At 55.9% G+C, this 21,959-nt stretch overlaps 1 protein-coding gene and 3 non-coding genes across 5 annotated transcripts in view; 2 read left to right on the forward strand and 2 right to left on the reverse strand.

The window, feature by feature from the left end:
• Nucleotides 1–2,017: 2,017 nt before the first annotated feature.
• VAC14 (VAC14 component of PIKFYVE complex) overlaps nt 2,018–21,959 on the forward strand; it is a 76,591-nt gene continuing 56,649 nt past the window's right edge. For both annotated transcript variants that reach the window (XM_055554373.1, XM_055554372.1), the window contains exons 1-10: nt 2,018–2,388; nt 8,670–8,820; nt 9,119–9,286; nt 10,136–10,198; nt 10,669–10,776; nt 11,232–11,341; nt 11,595–11,701; nt 12,635–12,769; nt 13,128–13,280; nt 17,188–17,251. In XM_055554373.1, the coding sequence (XP_055410348.1) occupies nt 2,285–2,388; nt 8,670–8,820; nt 9,119–9,286; nt 10,136–10,198; nt 10,669–10,776; nt 11,232–11,341; nt 11,595–11,701; nt 12,635–12,769; nt 13,128–13,280; nt 17,188–17,251 (1,163 nt within the window). In that variant the 5' untranslated portion in view covers nt 2,018–2,284. The remainder of the gene's footprint in view (nt 2,389–8,669; nt 8,821–9,118; nt 9,287–10,135; nt 10,199–10,668; nt 10,777–11,231; nt 11,342–11,594; nt 11,702–12,634; nt 12,770–13,127; nt 13,281–17,187; nt 17,252–21,959) is intronic.
• Nucleotides 6,638–6,708, reverse strand: TRNAG-GCC (transfer RNA glycine (anticodon GCC)). Its single transcript has one exon. It is a non-coding gene; the product is annotated as a tRNA-Gly (tRNA).
• Nucleotides 7,292–7,362, reverse strand: TRNAG-GCC (transfer RNA glycine (anticodon GCC)). The gene has a single exon. It is a non-coding gene; the product is annotated as a tRNA-Gly (tRNA).
• On the forward strand, nt 14,271–14,341 carry TRNAG-GCC (transfer RNA glycine (anticodon GCC)). The gene has a single exon. It is a non-coding gene; the product is annotated as a tRNA-Gly (tRNA).

Raw genomic sequence — 21,959 nt, forward strand, 5'->3', positions numbered from 1 at the left:
AAGCAGAAGATATTAAGAAGAGGTGGCAAGAATACACAGAAGAACTGTACAAAAAAGAGCTTCACGACCCAGATAATCACGATGGTGTGATCACTGACCTAGAGCCAGACATCCTGGAATGTGAAGTCAAGTGGGCCTTAGAAAGCATCCCTACGAATAAAGCTAGTGGAGGTGATAGAATTCCAGTTGAGCTATTCCAAATCCTGGAAGATGATGCTGTGAAAGTGCTGCACTCAGTATGCCAGCACATTTGGAAAACTCAGCAGTGGCCACAGGACTGGAAAAAGGTCAGTTTTCATTCCAATCCCAAAGAAAGGCAATGCCAAAGAATGCTCAAACTACCGCACAATTGCACTCATCTCACATGCTAGTAAAGTAATGCTCAAAATTCTCCAAGCCAGGCTTCATTAATATGTGAACCATGAACTTCCAGATGTTCAAGCTGGTTTTAGAAAAGGCAGAGGAACCAGAGATCAAATTGCCAACATCCGTTGGATCAGGGAAAAAGCAAGAGAGTTCCAGAAAAACATCTATTTCTGCTTTATTGTCTATGCCAAAGCCTTTGACTGTGTGGATCACAATAAACTGTGGAAAATTCTGAAAGAGATGGGAATACCAGACCACCTGATCTGCCTCTTGAGAAATTTGTATGCAGGTCGGGAAGCAACAGTTAGAACTAGACATGGAACAACAGACTGGTTCCAAATAGGAAAAGGAGTACGTCAAGGCTGTATATTGTCACCCTGTTTATTTAACTTATATGCAGAGTACATCATGAGAAACGCTGGACTGGAAGAAACACAAGCTGGAATCAAGATTGCCAGGAGAAATATCAATAACCTCAGATATGCAGATGACACCACCCTTACGGCAGAAAGTGAAGAGGAACTGAAAAGCCTCTTGATGAGGGTGAACGTGGAGAGTGAGAAGGTTGGCTTAAAGCTCAACATTCAGAAAACGAAGACCATGGCATCTGGTCCCATCACTTCATGGGAAATAGACGGGGAAACAGTAGAAACAGTGTCAGACTTTATTTTTCTGGGCTCCAAAATCAGTGCAGATGGTGACTGCAGCCATGAAATTAAAAGACGCTTACTCCTTGGAAGGAAAGTTATGACCAACCTAGATAGCATATTCAAAAGCAGAGACATTACTTTGCCAACAAAGGTTCGTCTAGTCAAGGCTATGGTTTTCCCTGTAGTCATGTATGGATGTGAGAGTTGGTCTGTGAAGAAGGCTGAGCACCGAAGAATTGATGCTTTTGAACTGTGGTGTTGGAGAAGACTCTTGAGAGTCCCTTGGACTGCAGGGAGATCCAACCAGTCCATTTTGAAGGTCAGCCCTGGGATTTCTTTGGAAGGAATGATGCTGAAGCTGAAACTCCAGTACTTTGGCCACCTCATGCGAAGAGTTGACTCATTGGAAAAGACTCTGATGCTGGGAGGAATTGGGGGCAAGAGGAGAAGGGGAGGACAGAGGATGAGATGGCTGGATGGCATCACGGACTCGATGGACGTGGGTCTGGGTGAACTCCGGGAGTTGGTGATGGACAGGGAGGCCTGGCATGCTGCAATTCATGGGGTCGCAAAGAGTCGGACACGACTGAGCGACTGATCTGATCTGACAAGTGACTAGGATATAGCGAAAATCAAGAGGGCGTTACTCTAATTTGTAACATTGGCATATAAGAAATTGACTAATGACTAAAGTAGTGAATGAACTAGGAGATCCAGTAGGTGTGGAATAAATTATGCCAAGCGATTCAAGAGCCCCTTCGTTTTCAGGAACGTCTGCAGAAGCCCACCAGGTGCCAAGCCTATTATGTGCAGGCAGTGGAGTACATGGTACACGTGCCGCTCTAAGCAGGCTTCAAACACGGGCCATACTGTGGGGGGCTGCAGGCCAGAGTGGGAGCGGGGAGTGCAGCCTTGCGGGGGCGTGGCCGACCCACCGGGGGTGTGGCCGGCGAGGGGCGGGCCCAGTGGCGGAAGGCGGAAGCTGCCTGAGGTCACCTGACCCGGGAAACATGGCCGCCGCCCCTGACGCTCAGCAGGCACTGCTCCCGTGAGCTGCTGGTTGGCCCGGGGCAGGGGGACGGAGACGAGGTTCACGCCGGGGCTCCGAGGCGGCGCGCGGCCCCGCGAGACTCGGGCTGGGGCGGCGTGGCCCATGAGCCGGCGCCGGAGGCAGCGCGGAGCCGCAGACGCCCCTGGCCCCGGCGCGGCCCCGGCTGCCGCGGGCTGAGGAGCCGCGGGGCTTCGGGAGGCGAGCCTGCGCTGCTACCATGAACCCGGAGAAGGATTTCGCGCCGCTCACGCCCAACATCGTGCGCGCCCTCAACGACAAGCTTTACGAAAAGCGGAAGGTGGCTGCCCTGGAGATCGAGAAGTAAGAGCTGCGGGCCCGGGCCCGGGGAGTGGGGCCGGGGCTCCGTCCTGGCTGTTACGGGGTCCGCTCCTCCGGGAGCCGGGGCTCCGTCCTGGCTGTTGCGCTATCCGCTCCTCCGGGCAGCTGCTCAGGCTTTTGCAGCCGGTGTTGCTGCCCCAAGCTTTAGGCCCTCAGTGCCGTGCTTAGCAGCAGGAGATGGGCAGTACTGTGTGATCTGGGCCATGTTATTTAACCTGGTATCTCAAAGGGGCTGTGGTGAGAGTGAAGCGCTATTGTGTATGTACGGTGCTTAGCCCAGTGCCTGGCGCATGATGCGTCCTCAGTGTGGTTTCTGCCAAGACGAGCAAATCCGAGAGTGATCTCCGATGGGAAGGAGGTGGGAAGCGTGAGAATTTACTATGGATGTTGACCTGCCTCATTTCTTACCCACTTTCTGAGAAGTGAAAAGACGATAAGTTGACCAAATGAAGAAGTCAGGTCCAAAATCTCAAGGCTCAGAGGGCTGATTGTTTTATCTCTGTCATATCACCCTTCTCCAAAAGTGGAAGTAGGAATGATTTTTTGTTTCTGCAGTCTTAATTACATGTGGAGTAGCGCTCTCTTGTCAGTGGGGCATATGTCCCCAGACTCGCAGTGGACGCCTGAAACCCCTTGGATGGCACCAAACTCTATATATGCTATATTTTCTCCTATACATACAGATGTATGATAAAGTTTAATTTATGACTTATAATTCGGCACAGTAAGAGAATATCCTGTCAGCGTCACTACTGTTGCACTTTAGGGCTATTATTAAGTAAAATAAGGGTTATTTGAACGTAAGCACTACCATACCAGAGAGTCAATCTGATAACTCAGACAGTTACTAAGTGGGTGCGTATCATATACAGCATGAATATACAGGAGGAAGGGGTGATTCATGTCCTGGTGGAACATCACGAGATTTCATCTCAACACTCAGAACAGCATATAGTTTAAAGCTTATGGATTGTTTATTTTTGGATTTTCCATTTGATATTTTCTGAACTGCTGTTGACCGTTGGTATCTGAAACTGTGGATATGGCATTCCACTGTATGTGTAACCATGACCTGACATTTTGCTTAGTTATTTTTATTACAAAGCAAGGCGTTTAACTGGGAACATTGAGATTTTTCTGCTGTTATTTTACACGTGTATTTTTTTTTTCCAGCCAAATCTTTGTGACAAAGTCAGGTGGGTAGGTAATTTCAGAAGAGTGGAAAGAGGCAGGCTGTGAAACAGAAAGAATGCCAGTTTAAGCATCAGGAAATAGAGGGTTTAGTTCTCCCCTGTCCAGTAAGGTAGCCACTGGCCATGGGTGACTGTTTACATTTAAATTATTGAAGATAAAATAAAAAATTTTAATATAGTTCCTCAGTCATTCTGCCTGTATCTCACGTAGCCACATGCGGCTGTCGGCTGCCATAATGGACAGCACAGATTTTCGAACAATTCCATCACTGCAGAAAGCTTTGTAAGGGCCTAGTATAGTCTGTTGTGTGATGCTCATTCTGTGACCGCTGGCAAATTCCTTAACTCAGGGTTTCTTAACCTCAGTGCTTTTGATATTTTTGAACAGGTAACTCTTGGCTGTGGTGGACTGTCTTGTAGATGATAGGGTTTTTAGCAGCATCTCTCATCTTTACCCCCTAGACATCAGTAGCTTTCCATCACTAGTACAACCAAAAATGCCTCCAGACAGTTGCCAAATGTTCCCTGGGGATGCAGAATCACCCCAGTTGAGAACCACTGCTTTAACTGCTTTGGTTTCAGTTTCCTCCTCCACTAAAGGGTTTGGATTTTGCCAAGATGACCCTCCCGTTCAGCTCTAAGATTCAGCATGTCCAGAACCACGCTTCTCTCATCAAGCACCCCTTTCTTGAGAGCCGTCTCTCCCCACCGCTGCTTGTTGTTGCCCTAGCTCTTGCCATTGCCAGCAAATTGTACTGATGAGTATTGCTCTGATGAGTAGGAGACTCAGAACTGATGTACAGACTTGGCTCCATGTCTGTGGTTTTATTGGCTGAAGGTACAGTGACACCGGTTTTGTCTATCACCCGCTCTACCTCTCAGAAATGTTTGCTATTTTCATAGCTTGAGTCATTGGTTGGGTCCTTGAATAGAGGTGTTCATCTCAGCCTTGTTGTTGCTTCCAGCACATCCTGTGTAAGTGCTGTCACTCTGTAGGCTGTGCTGGAAGGATTTTGTCTTTAATGGGGTTTGTTTAGTGTTTGACATTGCCTTTGGCTTGTGGAGCTGGGAATGTGAAACATGTGAGAAAGAATTCATGACATTGGATGATGCGGTGGTGAGCACAGAATGCAGCGTCCAGAGGACGAGTGGTCCTTCCTGAGATGGTCAGCAGAAGCAGGGGTGGATTGGAGCTGGCGTTTGAGACCTGGCTAGGCTGTCAAACGAGACAGGAGCTTGTCTGTGGGGTGGCCTGGACAGGAAGTGTCCGTGGAGTAGACTAGCAGGCGCAGTAGGAAGCTGGGTCTGGCTGCAGGGAGGTTGCACGTGTAGCCCGGCTACAGATTGGAGAGGTAGCTGGCCCTGTGTTGACCCCCTGTGTGTCAGGTAGAGAGTGTGGGCCTGATTCGTGGGGCAGGTCTTCCTGCTGTGGCCCTGGGCTGACCCCAGGGGCCCAGCCCAGTGCTCTACAGGCGGATGGATGCTGCTAAGTCGCTTCAGTTGTGTCCGACTCTCTGTGACCCCATAGACGGCAGCCCACCAGGCTCCCCCATCCCTGGGATTCTCTAGACAAGAATACTGGAGTGGGTTGCCATTTCCTTTTCCAGTGCACGAACGTGAAAAGTCAAAGTGAAGTCGCTCAGTCATGTCCGACTCTTCGCGACCCCATGGACTGCAGCCCACCAGGCTCCTCCGTCCATGGGATTTTCCAGCCAAGAGTACTGGAGTGGGGTGCCATTGCCTTCTCCATCTTCTCAGGGTTTGCCTTCCAGAAGAAACCATTTTTGTCTTGTTTTCCTGGCTGTGGACACTATTCTCCCCTCAAGTGCAGGGGTGCAGATAGCAGAGCCTTGAAACTTGAAGGGGCCGTTGTGTCTGTAGTGACCTGAGGTGCGTGAGCTACGTCCTGGTGGGATTCAGGGTGAGGGGCCTTCCAGCTGGTGTGGAGCAAACAGTGGGGTCAGGGGGTGTTGTCCGTCTGCTCCCGCTTCCGGAGGCCCCGTTGCCCTTGCCAGCCTGCCCTGACATCGGCGCCTGTTCCTCATGCTCTCCCAGCGCCCCGTCTCTGCAGCCTTTCCAGTCTTCAGCACTCCCTCAGTGCAGGTCAGACCCCACCGCCCGCCGCTGCTGACCGTCCCTACCGTTTGTGGCTGCTCACAGAGCAAAGGCCACCTCCTCTGCCAAGCCCGTGAGCGGGCGCAGCCTCTCCCCCACCTCTGTCCTTTCAAGCTGCCAAACCGAGTGCCCCTGTCCTTCCTGTGAGCCTTCACTCATGAGCTTTCCTCTGTCTGAGCTTCCTCCTCGCACGAACATCTACTCATCCCTCAGAACCCATCTCAAAAGCTGCCCCTCGTGAAACCACATCAGATCCCCTCCGCACCAGAGATGCTTCACGCTCTTTCTCTCCTGGCCCCTCCTCACCCTGCACGGTCCTCACCAGATTTCTTTCCTCTTTTGCGTGAAAGTCCTCATGGCCTCTCGTTTCCCACCCACCGGATTCTAGCAGAAGCCCCTCAGGCAGGGAATGCGCCGTCTGCTGGCTCTCCAGTGGGCTGGGGGACCCTTTCCAGTGGCTCAGGGACCGTTTGTGACCTGAAACAAGGAGATGGGCCAGGAGGTGGTTCCAGGAGGGGCTGTGCTGCCGGCCGGGCTGAGTCTTCTGTGGCTGCCCTGCTAGAGCCTCATGGAGGGCGTTACTCCATGTCCCAGGGTTGCGCTTGCGTGGGCTGAGCGGAAGCTTGGCCTGGTTCCCCGGGAGCCTCAGAGGCAGAGGCCACAGGCAGCCCGTCTGGGCGGGAGTGGGAGGACAGCTGCTTGCAGTGGCTTTGGTGACCCCTACCTCCTGGACTCCTCAGGAATGAGAAGACAACGAGCTAGATCTTTGTGGAATGTAGGAGACAGGTGTGGAAAATCAAGCTAGAAAAAGTCATTCTCAGGTTTTCAGAGTGTGTCACCAATGCTGTGAGTGGTGTGAAATCTCAAATCCAGTCTCTTGGGTTTTTTTTTTTTTAATGATTTTTTTTAAAAATGTTTGCTGCTGCATTGGCCGGGAATCGAACCCGGGCCTCCCGCGTGGCAGGCGAGAATTCTACCACTGAACCACCAATGCTCCAGCTGTCAGCAGCTGTGTGAGCATCTCCCTTTAACCCCAGGACCAGCCTCCTTGTCCACATGCTGATTTCCAGAATCCGAGGCCACACTCTGAGGCTGCCACATCAGCACCGCTGCAGAAACAGAAGCTTAGGCTCCAGAGCAGGAGGGGGTGTGTGTGTCTTTGATTTGCCTTCATCCATCAGGGCAGAAACCAGCTCATATCCTTCCTTCTCAGTAACAAGAAGCCCAATGAGACTCTGGGGGCTTCCTTTCTGAGTGTGGTCCCCACTCCCCAGTCCACGTGGTGTGTAGAACTGTTTCACAGCTCACAGGCTTCATCACAGCTTCCTGCTGGAGACTGGCCGGGGCTGGGGGTGCACAGGAGTCCCCTGACGGCTGCAGGGCACGCGGGCCTTGGCCCCGCAGCCAGGAAGTGGCGCATGTTGGAGAATCCAGCTGCTGGTCATGCTCACCGGACAGGGAGGTGCGCCTGGTTTCACAGCAGACTTGGCTGCAGCAGGCCGGGTGTGGTTGAGGAGCTGGCTCCTGTAGCAGGATCTCTGAGGGAGTCTGCCTGGAAGAGGCCAAAAAAGCAGCCCTGCATTGGCCGGGAATCGAACCCGGGCCTCCCGCGTGGCAGGCGAGAATTCTACCACTGAACCACCAATGCTCCACTGCTCTCTGGTTCACCTGCAGGGCCTTTCTCAAGGGGCTGTTGTCTGTGGACACTCAGAGAGCTCTGACATCACTGAGACTTCTCTGGCTGGAGTACTGTTTGGGAATCCAGCAGGTTTATTGCACTGCTTAGGAAGTATGGACACCTATGGAACTGCCTTCCTCCCAAGGCCCTTGGTTCGTCCACAGCCCTCAGGCCCCAGGGGCGGGGAGGGTGGGGGCTTGGTGGAATCACACGCTATAACGGGCAAAGCAGGAGGCCCCCCACGGGCCATTCATGCAGCCTTTTCCTGGCACCCCATCTCTGCTAGTCCCTCTCACCTGATGAGGGAACAGTCTCCTCCCCTCCCATCCATCTCATGGCGTCTTAAAACACAAGCGTCTCTACACTCCTTGTTCTCTCCCTTATTACAGGGGATCCTAATGCTTTTCTGTTTAGTTTAAAACTATCCCTCCCTGCTCCTTCCCACTGCCTCCGCCATGTTTAAGCCCCCTATTTTGGACTAAAGTGCTGGGGTACTCTCCTTCTGTCAAACCAGCCCCCTCCCATGCGGTGCAGCCTCTCCAGGTCCAAACAGAGGCCTGCAGACGCCACCCCATCACTGTAAACCTTTGACCAGCTCCTGTCCTTTGATCTGTCTTCAGCTGCTCCTCCCACACCCTGGGCTCCTCACCCTCCTCTAAGTGCACCGTGTGTTTTCAGGGCCCCTGCCATTAGCCAGGCTCTTCCCTGTGCCTAAGGTGCCCAGCCTTCCTTTCTTCACCTGGAAAATGCCAGCTCCTGACTCTAAAGTCCGACTCAGTTGTCACCGCCCTGGCCGCCCAGGGAGACTTACCTGCAGCATCTGGCTTCTGTGGTGACGCTTGTGTGCTGTGGCTACACCTACTTGTTGTGTGTGGATCCTGCCTGTTGGACGTGGGCCCGGTTCAGCCCCGTCCCTGAAAATAATGACAGAGAACCGCCTGAGTGCCTGAATGGAGGGCTGAGCAATAGGTTGAATGAAGGCGGTGGATCACTGCAGGTTTTGGTCCCCAGCACAACATTTGCTGCCTTCTCAGAATTGGGGTTGGTCACTGTTCTTTGTTCCATCCTCAATAAGGGGAAATGGAGACCAGAAAAGGGGAAGGGAAAGCCAGCCTCCCCCAGTCAGCAGCAGAACTAGGGCAGGACCCGTGACTCCGATTGCTCTTTCTGAGCAGGTCCTCTGCACCCCTCATCCCAGTGCCAGGCCCTGGGGCCAGCAGCAGGAGCAGGAGCAGCCTGATCCCACTGGCCTAAGACCCTCTCTTCTCTCTCTCCAGGCTGGTCCGAGAGTTCGTGGCCCAGAACAACACGGTGCAGATCAAGCATGTGATCCAGACCTTGTCTCAGGAGTTTGCCCTGTCTCAGCACCCCCACAGCCGGAAAGGTGGGCTCATCGGCCTGGCCGCCTGCTCCATCGCACTGGGCAAGGTACGCCTTTCTCCTGGAGGAACGCACACACCAGCCGTGGCCTTGACTCTGCCCCTGAACCCAACAGGGGTTTGCAGACCCGTGTTTTCCATTGCCATTCTCTGCACACCCCAGGCCAGTAAGGCTGGCTCTGCAGCCTGCTCCCTGGTTCCTGGGCATGGCCCCTAACCCGAGAGGCCGACTTGCAAAGAGCCTTTGAGCCCAGCCGGAAGGTCTGAGCATCTCCGAGGGAGCCGGGGGCTGGGATCCCGAGATCCGACTCTTTCTGAGTAACACTTGTGCTCCCGCCCCATCACAGGACTCGGGGCTGTACCTGAAGGAGCTGATCGAGCCGGTGCTCACCTGCTTCAACGACGCCGACAGCAGGCTGCGCTACTACGCCTGTGAGGCCCTCTATAACATCGTCAAGGTGGCCCGAGGCGCCGTGCTGCCCCACTTCAACGTGCTCTTCGATGGGCTGAGCAAGGTGAGCCCTCCGCGCTCCGGCTGCTCTGAGCTCGCCCCCTGCCTCCCGGGCCTGACCCTCAGGGCCTTGAGTGCCGGCTGCCTCTCCCCAGAGGCAGGGGAGCAGATAAGCACATGCTGCCAGGGACGCTCCTTGTATGTTGAATCTGATGATACATTTTTAAAATGAGCTTGTATTTATGTTTGCTCCCCCCCACATCTCTATTAATTTGATTTTACTGCATTTTACAAAAGCATCAGTCCACCACAAGTTGGGGGGAAAACAGTCATTTGAGAGCACTGACCTCCCTGGTAGAAGGCGAAGGTGGCGATTCTGTACTGCTCGTTGCACAGCTGTGTGCGACTCTCCTGCGACCCCATGGACTACAGCCTGCCAGCCTCCTCTTCCGTCGTGCAGACTGATTTCCCCTGTGAGGCGAGCGTAGCCTGGAAACTCTGGAAAAAGCTCCGCTTAGAATGGCTCTGGGGTCCCTCTTAGCTCCTCAGTGCCTCTCAGCATCACCGAGTTTCCCTCCATGAAGTCATTTCTAGAGAATCAGCCTCGAAACTGCTCCGGCCCCTCCTCCAGGAGTGGGGAGAGGAGCCGGCGTTGTTAGGCTGGAACGCCCTGGGGAACGCCAGCGGGAAGCAGCCACGCGGCCGGCGGCAGCAGGCCCTGCAGGCTCCTAAGCAGAGCAGGGCCCCCGAGCGCGTCTCTGCGCCTGCCCCAGTTCCGCGCTGCCTCCCTGCCTCCCCTACCTTCCTTCCATCTGTGAACAGGCTCCCCCAAGGCCTTGCTATAGGGTTCCAGTGAATTCTTTGCCTTAATAAATTGACTATGATCCTTTTTCCACCTCTGTGTCTCCTATAGTTGGCTGCTGACCCAGACCCCAATGTGAAAAGCGGATCTGAGCTCCTAGACCGCCTCTTAAAGGTATTAGTGCTTGGTCCCCACTTCTAGCATTTCTTTCTTCCATCTGTCTGTGGCGCTTTGAAACTCTATCATTGGGATGTTCTTCCTAATTAAAAAAAATATTTACATACAGTAGGTGAGATAATATACAGTTCTGAGTATATAGAGTTACGTCAGCAGCAGGATCAAAATACAGAGCCGTCATCGCCCCTAGTGTTCCCACGAGCTGGCCCACCCTGCCCCCCGTGTGGGGCAGTGCATGCTCAGCTCACTGGGCATTCAGTCCAGACCGCAGAGATGTAGGAAGGGCTTTGCCTTTTCATTGCATCATTTCCCCTTGATTCCCACTTTCAGTCCATCCTTGCTTGTCCCTCGGCCTGCCTGACACAGGCCCTGTCCTCCTCCTCTGTGGCCACCTGACCCCTGAAGTCAGGCACTCGGCCAGGTCAGGCTCCTCAGCCCCCAGCAGCTCATACGCCTTTGACCCCCAGGACATCGTGACGGAGAGCAACAAGTTTGACCTGGTGGGCTTCATCCCCTTGTTGCGGGAGAGGATTTACTCCAACAACCAGTACGCCCGGCAGTTCATCATCTCCTGGGTAAGATCTGGCCCTGATGCTGTTTTTGGCTGCCTGTGAGCCTGCCCTCTGGCCCACCTGGACGTGTCCCAAGGCTGTGGAGGTGCCTCGCTGTTGCCCCTCCAGGAGCCACGATGGCACATGATCCCAAAACACGTTTCCTCAGCTCTGCCCCCAGAGCCCGTCACGTTTGCCTCTGAAGCAGATGGGACTCCTTCCTCGTCTCCGGAAACACCCAGATTTCTCTTTGAAGTCAACCTCTCCTGCTAGTTGCCTGTCTTTCCCATGGGTTCCCTTCTCCTTAGGGCATCTGAGCTGCCTGGGGGTGAGAGCGCTGCTTCCCTGCACGCTGAACAAAAGCAACTGCAGCCGGCACGCCCTCCCCCTTGGGACACCCCAGGGTGCCTCCTCCCCAGGGTCCAAGGAGGCAGGTGCTCGGGCCGTGACCTTCTCTGACAGTCTCCTTCCTGGGTCAGATCCTAGTGCTGGAGTCCGTGCCCGACATTAACCTCCTGGACTATCTGCCAGAGATCCTGGATGGGCTCTTCCAAATCCTGGGCGACAATGGCAAAGAAATCCGGAAAATGTGAGTGAGGAGGGGAGCACGGAGCTGCATACATGTCCCCCACACACACCCACAGGCTCCAGAAGGACGTGAGATTTACTCCCTTCTTGGCGTGTGAGCTTCCCGCTTTGGGACGCCAAGAGCGCCTCCTCCCCCAGCCTCTGAAGTCGTCCCTCTGACCCGGATGCTCGTGCCAAGCAGAGCAGAAACAGCATTGGGGAGGCTCCCCGGCCCGGGTGGCAGGGGTATTTCACTTCTCCTTCATTCACTGCAGGTGTGAGGTGGTCCTTGGGGAGTTCCTGAAGGAAACGAAAAAGAACCCCTCGAGTGTTAAGTTTGCTGAGATGGCCAACATCCTGGTGATCCACTGCCAGACCACAGGTGAGCACGTGGCAGCCCTGCAGACCCCCTCCTCCTCAGAAGCCCCCTCTCCCCGTCCTGGACAGAGTCCTGGTGGGAGTGGGCGGCAGTGTGACGGCAGGTCCCGGGCCCGGGGCCTTGCGGAAGAGATTCTGGTTCTGTCAGCATGGAGGCCTTTTCACTTGGGGGCCCTAGATGGGGGAAGATCTGGAGGCCTTGCTGGCAGGCTTGGCATCAGCACCGTGAATTGAAACGCTTGGAGGCTGGGGTCACGTAACTGTTTCTATTGAGTAGCAAACCACCACCAAATATAACTCCTTCCCGTCGCAGTCCCTTGTGACTGACCTCAGGCTTCAGGTCAGCTGGGCAGCCCTGCTCCCCTGTGCCAGGCCAGGGCTAGCGGGGAGTCCCGTGCCGCCAGTCCTCTGGAGGGTGGGCTGAGGCCGATGGCCCGTCGTGTGACTTGTGTCTGGCTGTCTAGCTGTCACCTGTGGCCAGCGGTGACAGTCATTGCAAGCATCTCATCACCCGGCCCCTGGTGCCCAGATGGGCTAGCCTGGGTGCGTTCATGTGAATTCAGTGGATTCCAAGAGACAGGAGAGATGTCAGCGAGGCCGAGGCTTGAACCATCCTTTCTCCCACCTTCTGTTGGCCAATGTCGCAAGGCCAGCCCCAGACCAGGAGTTGGGGAATAAACTCCCGCTCCTGATGAGAGGAGCTGCACCCCACTGTGGGGAGTGGACACAAGAGGGCAGAGAGCCATGGCTACTCTCATGGGCGGCCATAGGACTATCATCCGTGTCCCCCTGGTGCCCACGGAAGGAAAGGGCGAGAGCGTAGGAGTCCCGGGGGGCTGGGAGCTGTGCCAGGCCTCAGCCCCGCTGCAGGTCTCCAGCACCCGTGGGCATGTCGGGGGGGCACCGCCGCACTCACCCCGGAACCCCGTCCCCACAGACGACCTGATCCAGCTGACGGCCATGTGCTGGCTGCGGGAGTTCATCCAGCTGGCCGGCCGCGTGATGCTGCCCTACTCCTCAGGGATCCTGACCGCCGTCCTGCCTTGCCTGGCCTACGACGACCGCAAGAGGAGTATCCTTCAGCCCGGAGAGCAGAGACAAGGGCAGCCCTGAGGGGCGCGAGGTCACCCTGGGTGGGGAGGGGGCCCAGGACCCGCCATGCCTGCAGACAGCCCTGGAGCAGGAGGTGGAGCAGAGCGTGCCCTGGGAGAGCCCAGGTGGCCCGGGATGGGGCTGGCACCGCGTGCCCGGGCCTCAGCCGCGTCCTCAGAGATCTAAGCAGCTCGCCCAGGCCCAGGCTGCCGAGTCTCTGCTCCCCTCTGGGGTGAGGGGTCCCCCAGGAAGGGAGGCGACAGGGCAGCCCCTCGGGGCAGCAGAGCGGGCTGTCAGTCCAGCCTGGCTGCAGCCGCTCCTTACATCGGTGCACTCAGACATCAAGGAGGTGGCTAACGTCTGCAACCAGAGCCTGATGAAGCTGGTCACCCCCGAGGATGATGAGCCCGATGAGCCCAGGCCAGTGGTGCAAAAGCAGGCAGGCCCCAGCCCCGAGGACTGCACAGTAAAGCAGGAGGGGGCAGCCAGCGGTGAGTGGGCTCTGCCTCCCGCCTCCACCTCCCAGTGAGGGCCCCCGGGGCCCAGAAGTTGGAGAACTTGACATGGGGTCTCCCTCAGCCAGCCAGGGCTGTTTCCGAGTCTCAGCCCCTAGCTCTGGGAACAGCCCGGCAGGTGGGAACTGCTGCCTTCCTCCAGCAGGTGGGCACAGGGTAGAGGAGTCCTACCACCAGCATCCAGCAGCTCCCAGGGGCAGGAGGTGTTTGAACCCAGCAGCTGGCCTCCAGAACCGTAGCTCTGAGCCCTTTCTGCCCCAGAGAGCATTCATTCTTTCCTTAGCCTTGTTCTGAGCTCAGCTGCAGCCCAGGTAGAGAGGTGTGGAGCCTGGCAGAAGGGCCATTGAGTCTGCAGGCTCAGCTGAGTCTCAGGGGTGGACATCCAGTGACTCAGGAACCGCCTGCCTTTCCTCTGCCACTCATTCTCAGGGATGGGGGTTCAGACCAACCCAGCTGTGGTTTATTCAGTCCTTGGAAATTCTGCTTCTCTCCTTTAATGTTAATGTCTTGTTTATCCTTCACATGAAGAAAACCGCTTTTATGCCTATTGGAGTCTAGAGTTGGACTCTCTAAATGTAGAACTCTGAGACTTTTTTCCATCTCTCCAACTCTGTCCTCACCGAGAGGTCCCTGATCAGCTCTGGGATGATGTTCTCCTTTGCAAAATCAGCCAAAGACTAAACTGATGCAGAACCTACTGAAATCTTTAAGGCTAACAGACTGAGGTCTGGAACTTGCCCCCCAGGAGCCAAAAGAGTCCCCAAAGCATTTTGTCCCTTTGGTTTCTCTTGAACCTCAGAGCAGAATGGCAGGCACGCGTGTCCTGTGGGCGTCCTTAGGGGACTGGCCTTCTAGAACGGAGCAGCACTGAGTGCTGGACCATCGCAGGTGTCAGGTTACAGCCGTGCCCACGTCACCGCGAGCCAGCGCAGCAGAACAGCTGGGGAAGAGGAGTGCTCAGCTGGAGCATTGGTGGTTCAGTGGTAGAATTCTCGCCTGCCACGCGGGAGGCCCGGGTTCGATTCCCGGCCAATGCAGCTCCCTTAACCTTTTCAACAGCTTTCCTAAGTCTTCGTCAAACAGCTCCCTGCTCAGGAGAATCTTGGTCCTAAATCAGGACACATTCAGGCAGCTTGGCTCCAGATTTTACTGCCTCGTAAACAGCACTTCAGCAGACGCAGAGCTCACTTTATAGTAGTTCCCAGAAATGGCACTGACGAATTCTGGGGCTCCACAGCCACTCCAGACCCACTCAGCTGGTCACCAACCACCGCTTTCCCAGCGTGCCAGCAGAAGGTGCCAGCAATCCCAAAGAGTCAGCACTTCTTTCCTCAGTCCCCAGCTTCAACCAGCGCTGACGCTAACGCTCACTGCCCATCTCTTCCAACCCAGCGAAGGCAGCAGCTTCCTGCCTGGTCTCTCTCACTTGGTGCCCATCCCCACCCAGCCTGCGCCCCACAGCACATCCTGGGCGAGCCCCCCAGTGAGGCCTGGCAGCCAGATCCTCTGCACGCGAGTCCGCGCACACTCACAGACACGCACACCCTCGCTCTCACATGCACGTGCTTCTCCTTCGCCCCTCCCCACAGGGCTCCGGTCAGGGTGGCTCTTGTTCAGTTGGCTGCCCCCAGCCCCCTCTGCTTGCCCTGGCTCCCTCCCCCGACCCTTCTGCCTGAGGAATCCACAGCGCAGGGTCCTTTCTCTGATCCTGAGCTCCCAGGCACTTGGTGCATCCTCCCTGTCCCCCCATGACATTTCCTGATTGTCTCGGGCATCACAGTCTACACTCTGCGGTCAGACCTGCCTGCCTGTGTGTCCTGCCCTGCTGACTTCATCTCTTGCCCTTGGACAAGCCACTTGGCCTTTCTGTCCTTCAGATTTCTTATTCATTGACTGGAGCAACAGTGATAGTAGGGAACCTATGGTGTGGCTATGAGTTTCGGAGATTTTTTGCATGTAGAGCTCTTAGTGCGTGGCGTGGGTCACACATTCCCAGTAACAGGTGCTTCCGTGTCAAGTTGTTTAAGGTCTGTTTATAATGAGACCCACCACTTAGCAAGAGTGGTGCCCTGACAGGGCAGGACTTTGGCTCCCTTGCCTTTTAGCATTAGCTTTTCCCAGGTGGTAATGGGCCTCTGATGGGTCCTAAATGAGGGACTGTAGTGGTTTAGGGATGAAAGTTCAAGCAGTGAGTGAGGAGCACAGCTATAAATACAATTTCCAGTGGAGGACCGGTGACCTCCGTGGGTGAGCATGAAATGGAGTCCACACATTTGCAAAGCTTTGATGGGATTGGGTGTTATCAGCACTGCCGATCTAAGTGACTCAGATCCAGGACCTGCCTGCAGAGAGCTCAGGGTTGGATCCTTAGATGAGTGATCACAGGACATTGAGCGTGGTCACAGGACTTGGGGCACCCAGCCAGGCTTCGTGGAGGGTATTTGAACTAAATCTCTTCTTTCTCATTCCCTTCAACTCTCCTTTACCACCCTCATTTTTCCCTCTGATCACAAGAGAAATGCACATTCCCTAGAGAGATTTTGGAACAACCAGACGCTCCTACTGGGGGAAGGTGAAGAGTAAACACCTTAAATACGTTCATTGTTTGGTAGATATCAGTACGTATGGCAGCATGTACCAGAACACTTAAAAATTTATCCTCAGGAAACAGAGACATGGGTCAGGTTTTCCGTCTTAACCCCTGAACACACATTGGCTCCTTTATTGTTCTCACAAGATTCCGGGGAGGCCCTGGCCTCAGCACATTACACAGGTGAGGCAGTGGGGTGAAAGCAGGTGACCTACCCAGAAGTCACACAGTGAGGAAGCAGGGGAGTCAAACTGAGACCCCGGCCCAGGGGCTCCTGAGTCTGGAGATTGAAACAAAAGGGCAACTGAAGATGCTCAGCTTCACTGGGAACCCCAGAATCACAAAGTAAAACAGTCTCATTTTTACTCATCGATTTGGCAAATACTGTAAAGATCACTAGTATCCCACGGCTTCCAAGGTGGAGGGTGGGCTGAACAACTGCTGGCGTGTATGTGACCCTTCCTAAAGGCCAGCCTGGCGAGGTCTGGTCAAGCCGCCGGGGTCTGACCCTCCTGCTCAGCAGCCCCCTCTAACGGGGTCCTGGGGAAGTGCCCACACTTGTGCAAAAGGAAGCAGAGGCGAGGTCTCAGAGTGAAAATAGGAAACAACGGAAATTCATCTGCAGCCAGTTTTTAACATTGTATCGGTTCATCCATAAACGCCTTCCCAGCAGGCGGGAGGGAGGGAGGCCCCCAGGGCTGGAAGCCCCAGAGCTGGAAGCCCCAGAGCTGTTCCTGGCGGGCCCACCCAGACTGCCCCAGGTGTCGGCCTCACCTTCCCCCAGGCCTGTTCAGGTAATTGGACTTTTTCCTGAAGCAGCTGCACCATTTCCCATTTCTACCAGCAGTGTATAAGCTTCCAGTTTCTCCACCTCCTCACCATCACTTGCTATCAATATGCCTTTTATTTAATGGGTGTGAAATGGCATCTCATTGCAGTTTTGATTTACGTCTCCCTGGTGGCTTGTGATGTTGAGTATTCAAGAAGTCACTTTTAACATCTGTTGCCCTTTAGCCAGCAGCCCCTTCTGAGATTTCCCAGATGCGTTTAGCACTGATAGACCCTGCTTGTGAGGTCACTGTGCCTGAGAACCTACAAGCACGCATACCATCCAGAAGCTTCAGGGAACCGCTAGGCATTGGGTCTTCAGGGCCCCAAAGCCACATTCCTCTCCAAGAGCCAGAATCAAGGTGTGGGAGACTAGAGGCTGTGTGTCCTTCTGAACAGGGGCCTAGCTCTTCTAAAGGCCCCAGTGACCTTTATTGTGATGCCTCATCCTCTTTCTCTCCCCAGGAGGGCCTGATGGTTCTTGCGACTCTAGCTTCAGTAGTGGCATCGGTGTCTTCACTCCAGCCAGGTAAGTGGTTTGTTATGGCCAGAGCTGTTTGTGGAGAGCTAGCAACCTACATCTTTTCTGGGCACGGGAGACCGCAGCAAACCCTGAGGCTGACTGTGCTCAGGGCCAGCACTTGCGGGACACAGACTGTCTGATGAGGGAGTCCGGAGGACACCAAAGAGCCCACCCCACCTGGTTCTGGGGGACATATGGCGTCTTGGGAGGACTGGAGGCTGTGAGAGATCAGTAAATACAAGGTGTAAGAGTGTAGCTCTAGGTGACTCAAGGTGAAGAATCCGCCTGCCAGTGCAGGACACCCAGCTTCAAGCCCTGGGTCAGGAAGATCCCCTGGGAAAGGAAATGGCAACCCACTCCAGTATTCTTGCCTAGGAAATCCCATGGACAGAGGAGCCTGGCAGGATACAGTCCATGGGGTCACAAAGAGTCAGATAGGACTTAAGAGACTAGACAACAAGAAGAGTGTAGGTCATGCATGGTGACCACAGGGGGACCTTGCAGGCGCTTTTGCCCAGCCCTGTTTGCTTGTCCAGGATAATGTGTGGCCGATGTAGCTCTCTGAGGAAGCCCATTCAAGGAGCTCAGAGCACACCTTGTGATTGACTGAGCTGGAGCGTGCACAGGCGGAGGAGGTGCGCGAGCTGTCCTCCCAGGCTGGCTGCAGTGGCGCTGCCATCCACGCGGGGGCAGTGCAGGCCAGGCAGGGAGATGGCCGCCCTGGGCAGCCGCTCTGCGCTCTGCAGGCGGATGACGATCCCCGGGCAGCCGCTCCGCGCTCTGCACGCTCTGTGCTCTGTAGGCCGATGATGGTCCGGGGAGGGAGTGTTACCGCCCTGTCCCAGCCTGAGCCCCTGGACTGGCCCTCGGCCCCACTTTGTCTGGCACAGCTGGCTACGGGGCTGGAGCGGATGGAGGTCCTCCTGTAGGGGGTTCTTCCCTCTGAATCCAACCCTGAGCATGGGCCCTGGGGGCACAGGTCACTCACAAGAGAAAAGGTATACTCATCCCCAGGAGACTCTTCTCCGCAGACCCTGAGGCTCTTTTCTCCGTTCACATCGTTTTCTCACTGACTCTTTCTCAGGACCTTGGGGGTGTTTTCAGAGTACTGACTGTAAATATGGACTCTTCCTAGGATCTCTCCCACATTGTTGGAGCAAGCCAACCAGCACCATTCATTTATTTGTTTTTAGTTTGTTGTCACACATCCAGAGCCTGTGTTCAACCCTGCAGTTTCCAAGAAAAAGACGTGGTCCCCGACTTTGAGGTTTTCCAGTGTGGGGGCGGAGACGTAAGCAGGACGTTATGGGAAAGGGCGGTGACCGTTGTGCGGGGGCTCCGAGGGCATTGGGGCAGCGCTGGTGCCCTGCTGAGGCCCGCTGGAGCACCAGCTGCCAACCTCGAGCGCTCGGGGAGGCCTTCCTGGGCCCGGCCACGCCCCGCACTCCGTCGCGTTGGCGGGCTCTGCCGATGTTTACGTTTAGACCCACAAGCTCAGCAGCGGTGCTGTCTCCACGTCAGGGCTGAGGAGGGATGGGAGGTCGGGGCTGCTGCAGAGACTGGGTTTAGGAGGGTCTGAGGTGGGCGCAGACCAGTCAGGGTCACTGCCACGTCCGTTTAGACAAGGCGGAGGCTCAAACTGAAGAGGCGGCAGGATATGGAGAAAGTTGATAGGCTGGAGATGTTTTGAAGGTAGAATTGGCCAACGGATGGAATGGAGTTGGGGGTGGGGAATGAGGAGGGGGGACTTCTAGATTCGGGGTTGAGCCAGCTCAGGGCATCCTGGTTTCGTTTCCCAAGCTGAGCAGGAGGAGGAACGGGTGTGAGTGGGCCCGTCGAGAGCAGAGTTCAGGGCAGCTCTGGGCATCCCGCTGGAGCGGGTCAGGAGGTTGGTGTGGATGTGGGATGCTGGAACTCAGGGGAGAGGTCTCGATGGAGATGCAGGCAGGCTTGCCCGCCCTGCGGAGGATCTGCTCTGGGAATCGGAGGGCCCTGGCAGGGAGAGCCGTGTGGTCTCAAGGCCCCTCCGGCAGTATGAGAGAGGACAGATGCAGGTGGGGGGCAAAGCTGGCGGCAGGAAGGCCTGGCGCAGCCTCATCACTAATCTATCTAGGCCATGGGGAGGGGGCGGTCCAGGAGGACCAGAGATCGGCCATGACTGACAGCCCTGTGCAGGGGGCACGGCTCCCCCTCCTCACTGGGGAGACGGCAGTTCCTTTGCCCAGAGGAGGCCCTGATTCCTGCGCTGTGGCTGGGATCCCCTGCCTGGAACCAAGCCTTGCTTTATACCCGTCGTTCAGCAGCAAATGCTGAACCAGCCTTTCAAATTAAAAAGCCAACGGAGAACACGCTATCTGGTGCTTTGTTTCCCTCAGACGGAGGTTTCCTTGTGGCAGCTGCCAATCTGAGTCACTGGCTATGCCAGAGAGGGGGGCGGCCCCAGAGCTGGGAACCTGATCCCAGCCCCTCCCGCTGGAGGCAGCAGCCGAGGACGGAGGCTGGGGTGCCTGCTGTGCCGGTTGGTGCTGCCCGAAGCTGGCCTTTCGCAGGGTCCCCGGGCAGCGTAACTCGGGCTGCAGGGCTCTGACGCACGCTCACCCCGGGCACTGCCTGCGCAGGCAGGCCGCTCCCACCGCATCCAGGCCCACTGAGGGTAGTGGCCCGGGGGGGACCCCTCCCGTGACAGAGGAGCATCCCCGCCTGGCGGACATGGTCAGCGAGGTGACAGTCTGGTGAAAGCTCTGGGGTCTGTCCCTGTACACGAGACTAGATGTGGTTTTAGAGGACCAGTGTCATCGGGGGCATTCAGTATAGGTCTCCTGGTATAGCTGGCTGCTGCAGGCAAGCAGAAAGATCTAGAAATCAATGCTTCCCAACTTTTAGTACCTGCTGAAAGATGTGATAAAGATCTTTTATTAAAAAAAAAAAAAAGAACAGCTCTGAATTCAGAAACAGTTCCTTTTTTAGACTTACTTTTGTTCTAATTTGATTAGAGCTGTAACATAGGAGTGCCATAAAGGGTTAGATGTTACAGAAATAAAGTGCTGCTTCCCACGGAGAAGCGCTGGGCTTTATCAGGATGTGTTAGTAATATCAGAACCCTTATTCCTGAAGTCAGTATTTTAATAGTCACAGTAGCACCACGCATTTGGAAGTCATAGTACATGTGCACGTATGATCTTCGTTATGAGATGCCTTAAGAGAAAGTATATGGTGAGAATAGGGTTTTGCAGACACCATGAAATAACTCACAAGCCCCCAGGAGTAACTAGACTCTCTAGAACTGGTACAGAAATGTGTTCTAAGCTGTGAGTGAGCTCTGTTCCGTTCTCTGGGTAGGGTGAGCCAGGGTGGAGGGTGCACACCTCTGGCTCCAGACCAGCAAGCAGCTCAGGAGCTGAACACCGGGTGCAGCGTGCCACGCTAGGAAGAGCTCAGGTTCCAGAGCCCCAGCTTCGCACGGAGCGCACGCCAAGCCCAGACAGTGCAGCCGGCCCCTCCAGTGGGGTAGCTGAAAGCAGCCCCTCAGAGGCAGGATCGTCCACTCTCCCTGTCCCCGGCACCCTGGGCTGTTCAGCCTCCTGTGCCCTTCGCCTCCAGCCAGCCAAGGGACGTGGGAGCCCGGGAGAGCACCCCCGGCTGAGGGAGGAACGCACCAGGCCTCCTGGCCTCGGGCAGGTCCTGTAGTGTCCCATCTGTGCACCAAAGGAACTGCTTCATGTGACCGGGGGCCTATTGGCTGGTTGAAGCCAACGCCCACCTCACTGTCCATCTGGGGTGCCCCGTGTCTGGGGAGGGCCGCTGTGGGCACCCAGGGTGCTGCCCACTCTCACGCCGGCTCCGTGACACCCTTCCTTCTGTGTCTGGCCCCAGGGCAGCGCCAGTCACAGGCTGGCCCTCAGTGTCTGTGCTCAGTAAGACACGATTAGCTGGCCCGCAGCACCTCGGGATTGTTGTCAGTTAAGAAGCCCGGCTGCCCGAGGAACTGTCTGGCCTAGCTTCCTGGGGCCACTGGGATTTGGCCCACCGCGCCCCCGGAGATGAGCAGCAGCTTCCTCGGTGTCCCCTTCCCTGGGAAACAGTGGTGCCGGAGTGCTTGAGTGCAGCGCGTTGGGAAGCAGAGCCGTGCGGTGGGCAGGGCCACCCTGGACCCAGACGCCGCGTGCAAACTGCCGGCTCCACACTTCCCAGGCACGTGGTATGCCCGGGTTACTTAGTGCCTCCGTGCTCTGATTGCCTCGTCTCCAGACTGGGAGTCACACGGCTGTAGGCACAGGGCCCTGGGGGGACATAAGCAGGGCTGTGCGGGCACACAGCTCAGCACGGAGTCCAGCACAGGGTGCTTACCCAGAACCTGAGCACTCGTTTCCAGCGCCAGCACTGTCCTCCCTGCTCAGTGTTAGAGCCTGACCCCCAAGGTCCGTACACCCTACGGGGCCTGGCCTGCAGGTGGAGCTGGGAGCTGGGTTCGGCACTGCCTCCCACCCCCTGTGCCAGGTCCCAAGGACCCTCCAGGCCTCCCCCCGAGGGCTGTTCCAGCCAGGAAGCGGCAGTGACCTGCCGGGCTTACGGCCCTCGTGGCAGCTCCTGCTGTGGAGAGGGATTCCCAGGGGCCCTCGGCTCACAGGGTCAGGAAGGGGCTTCCGGTCATTCCCCACTGCTTTCCGAGCTCATTTCGTTAAGACCTTGGGCTCCAGGAAAGTGTCTGTAGTGT

The sequence above is a fragment of the Bubalus kerabau genome, chromosome 17 (assembly GCF_029407905.1).
Source record: "Bubalus kerabau isolate K-KA32 ecotype Philippines breed swamp buffalo chromosome 17, PCC_UOA_SB_1v2, whole genome shotgun sequence".
NCBI classification, from domain to species: Eukaryota; Metazoa; Chordata; class Mammalia; order Artiodactyla; family Bovidae; genus Bubalus; species Bubalus kerabau.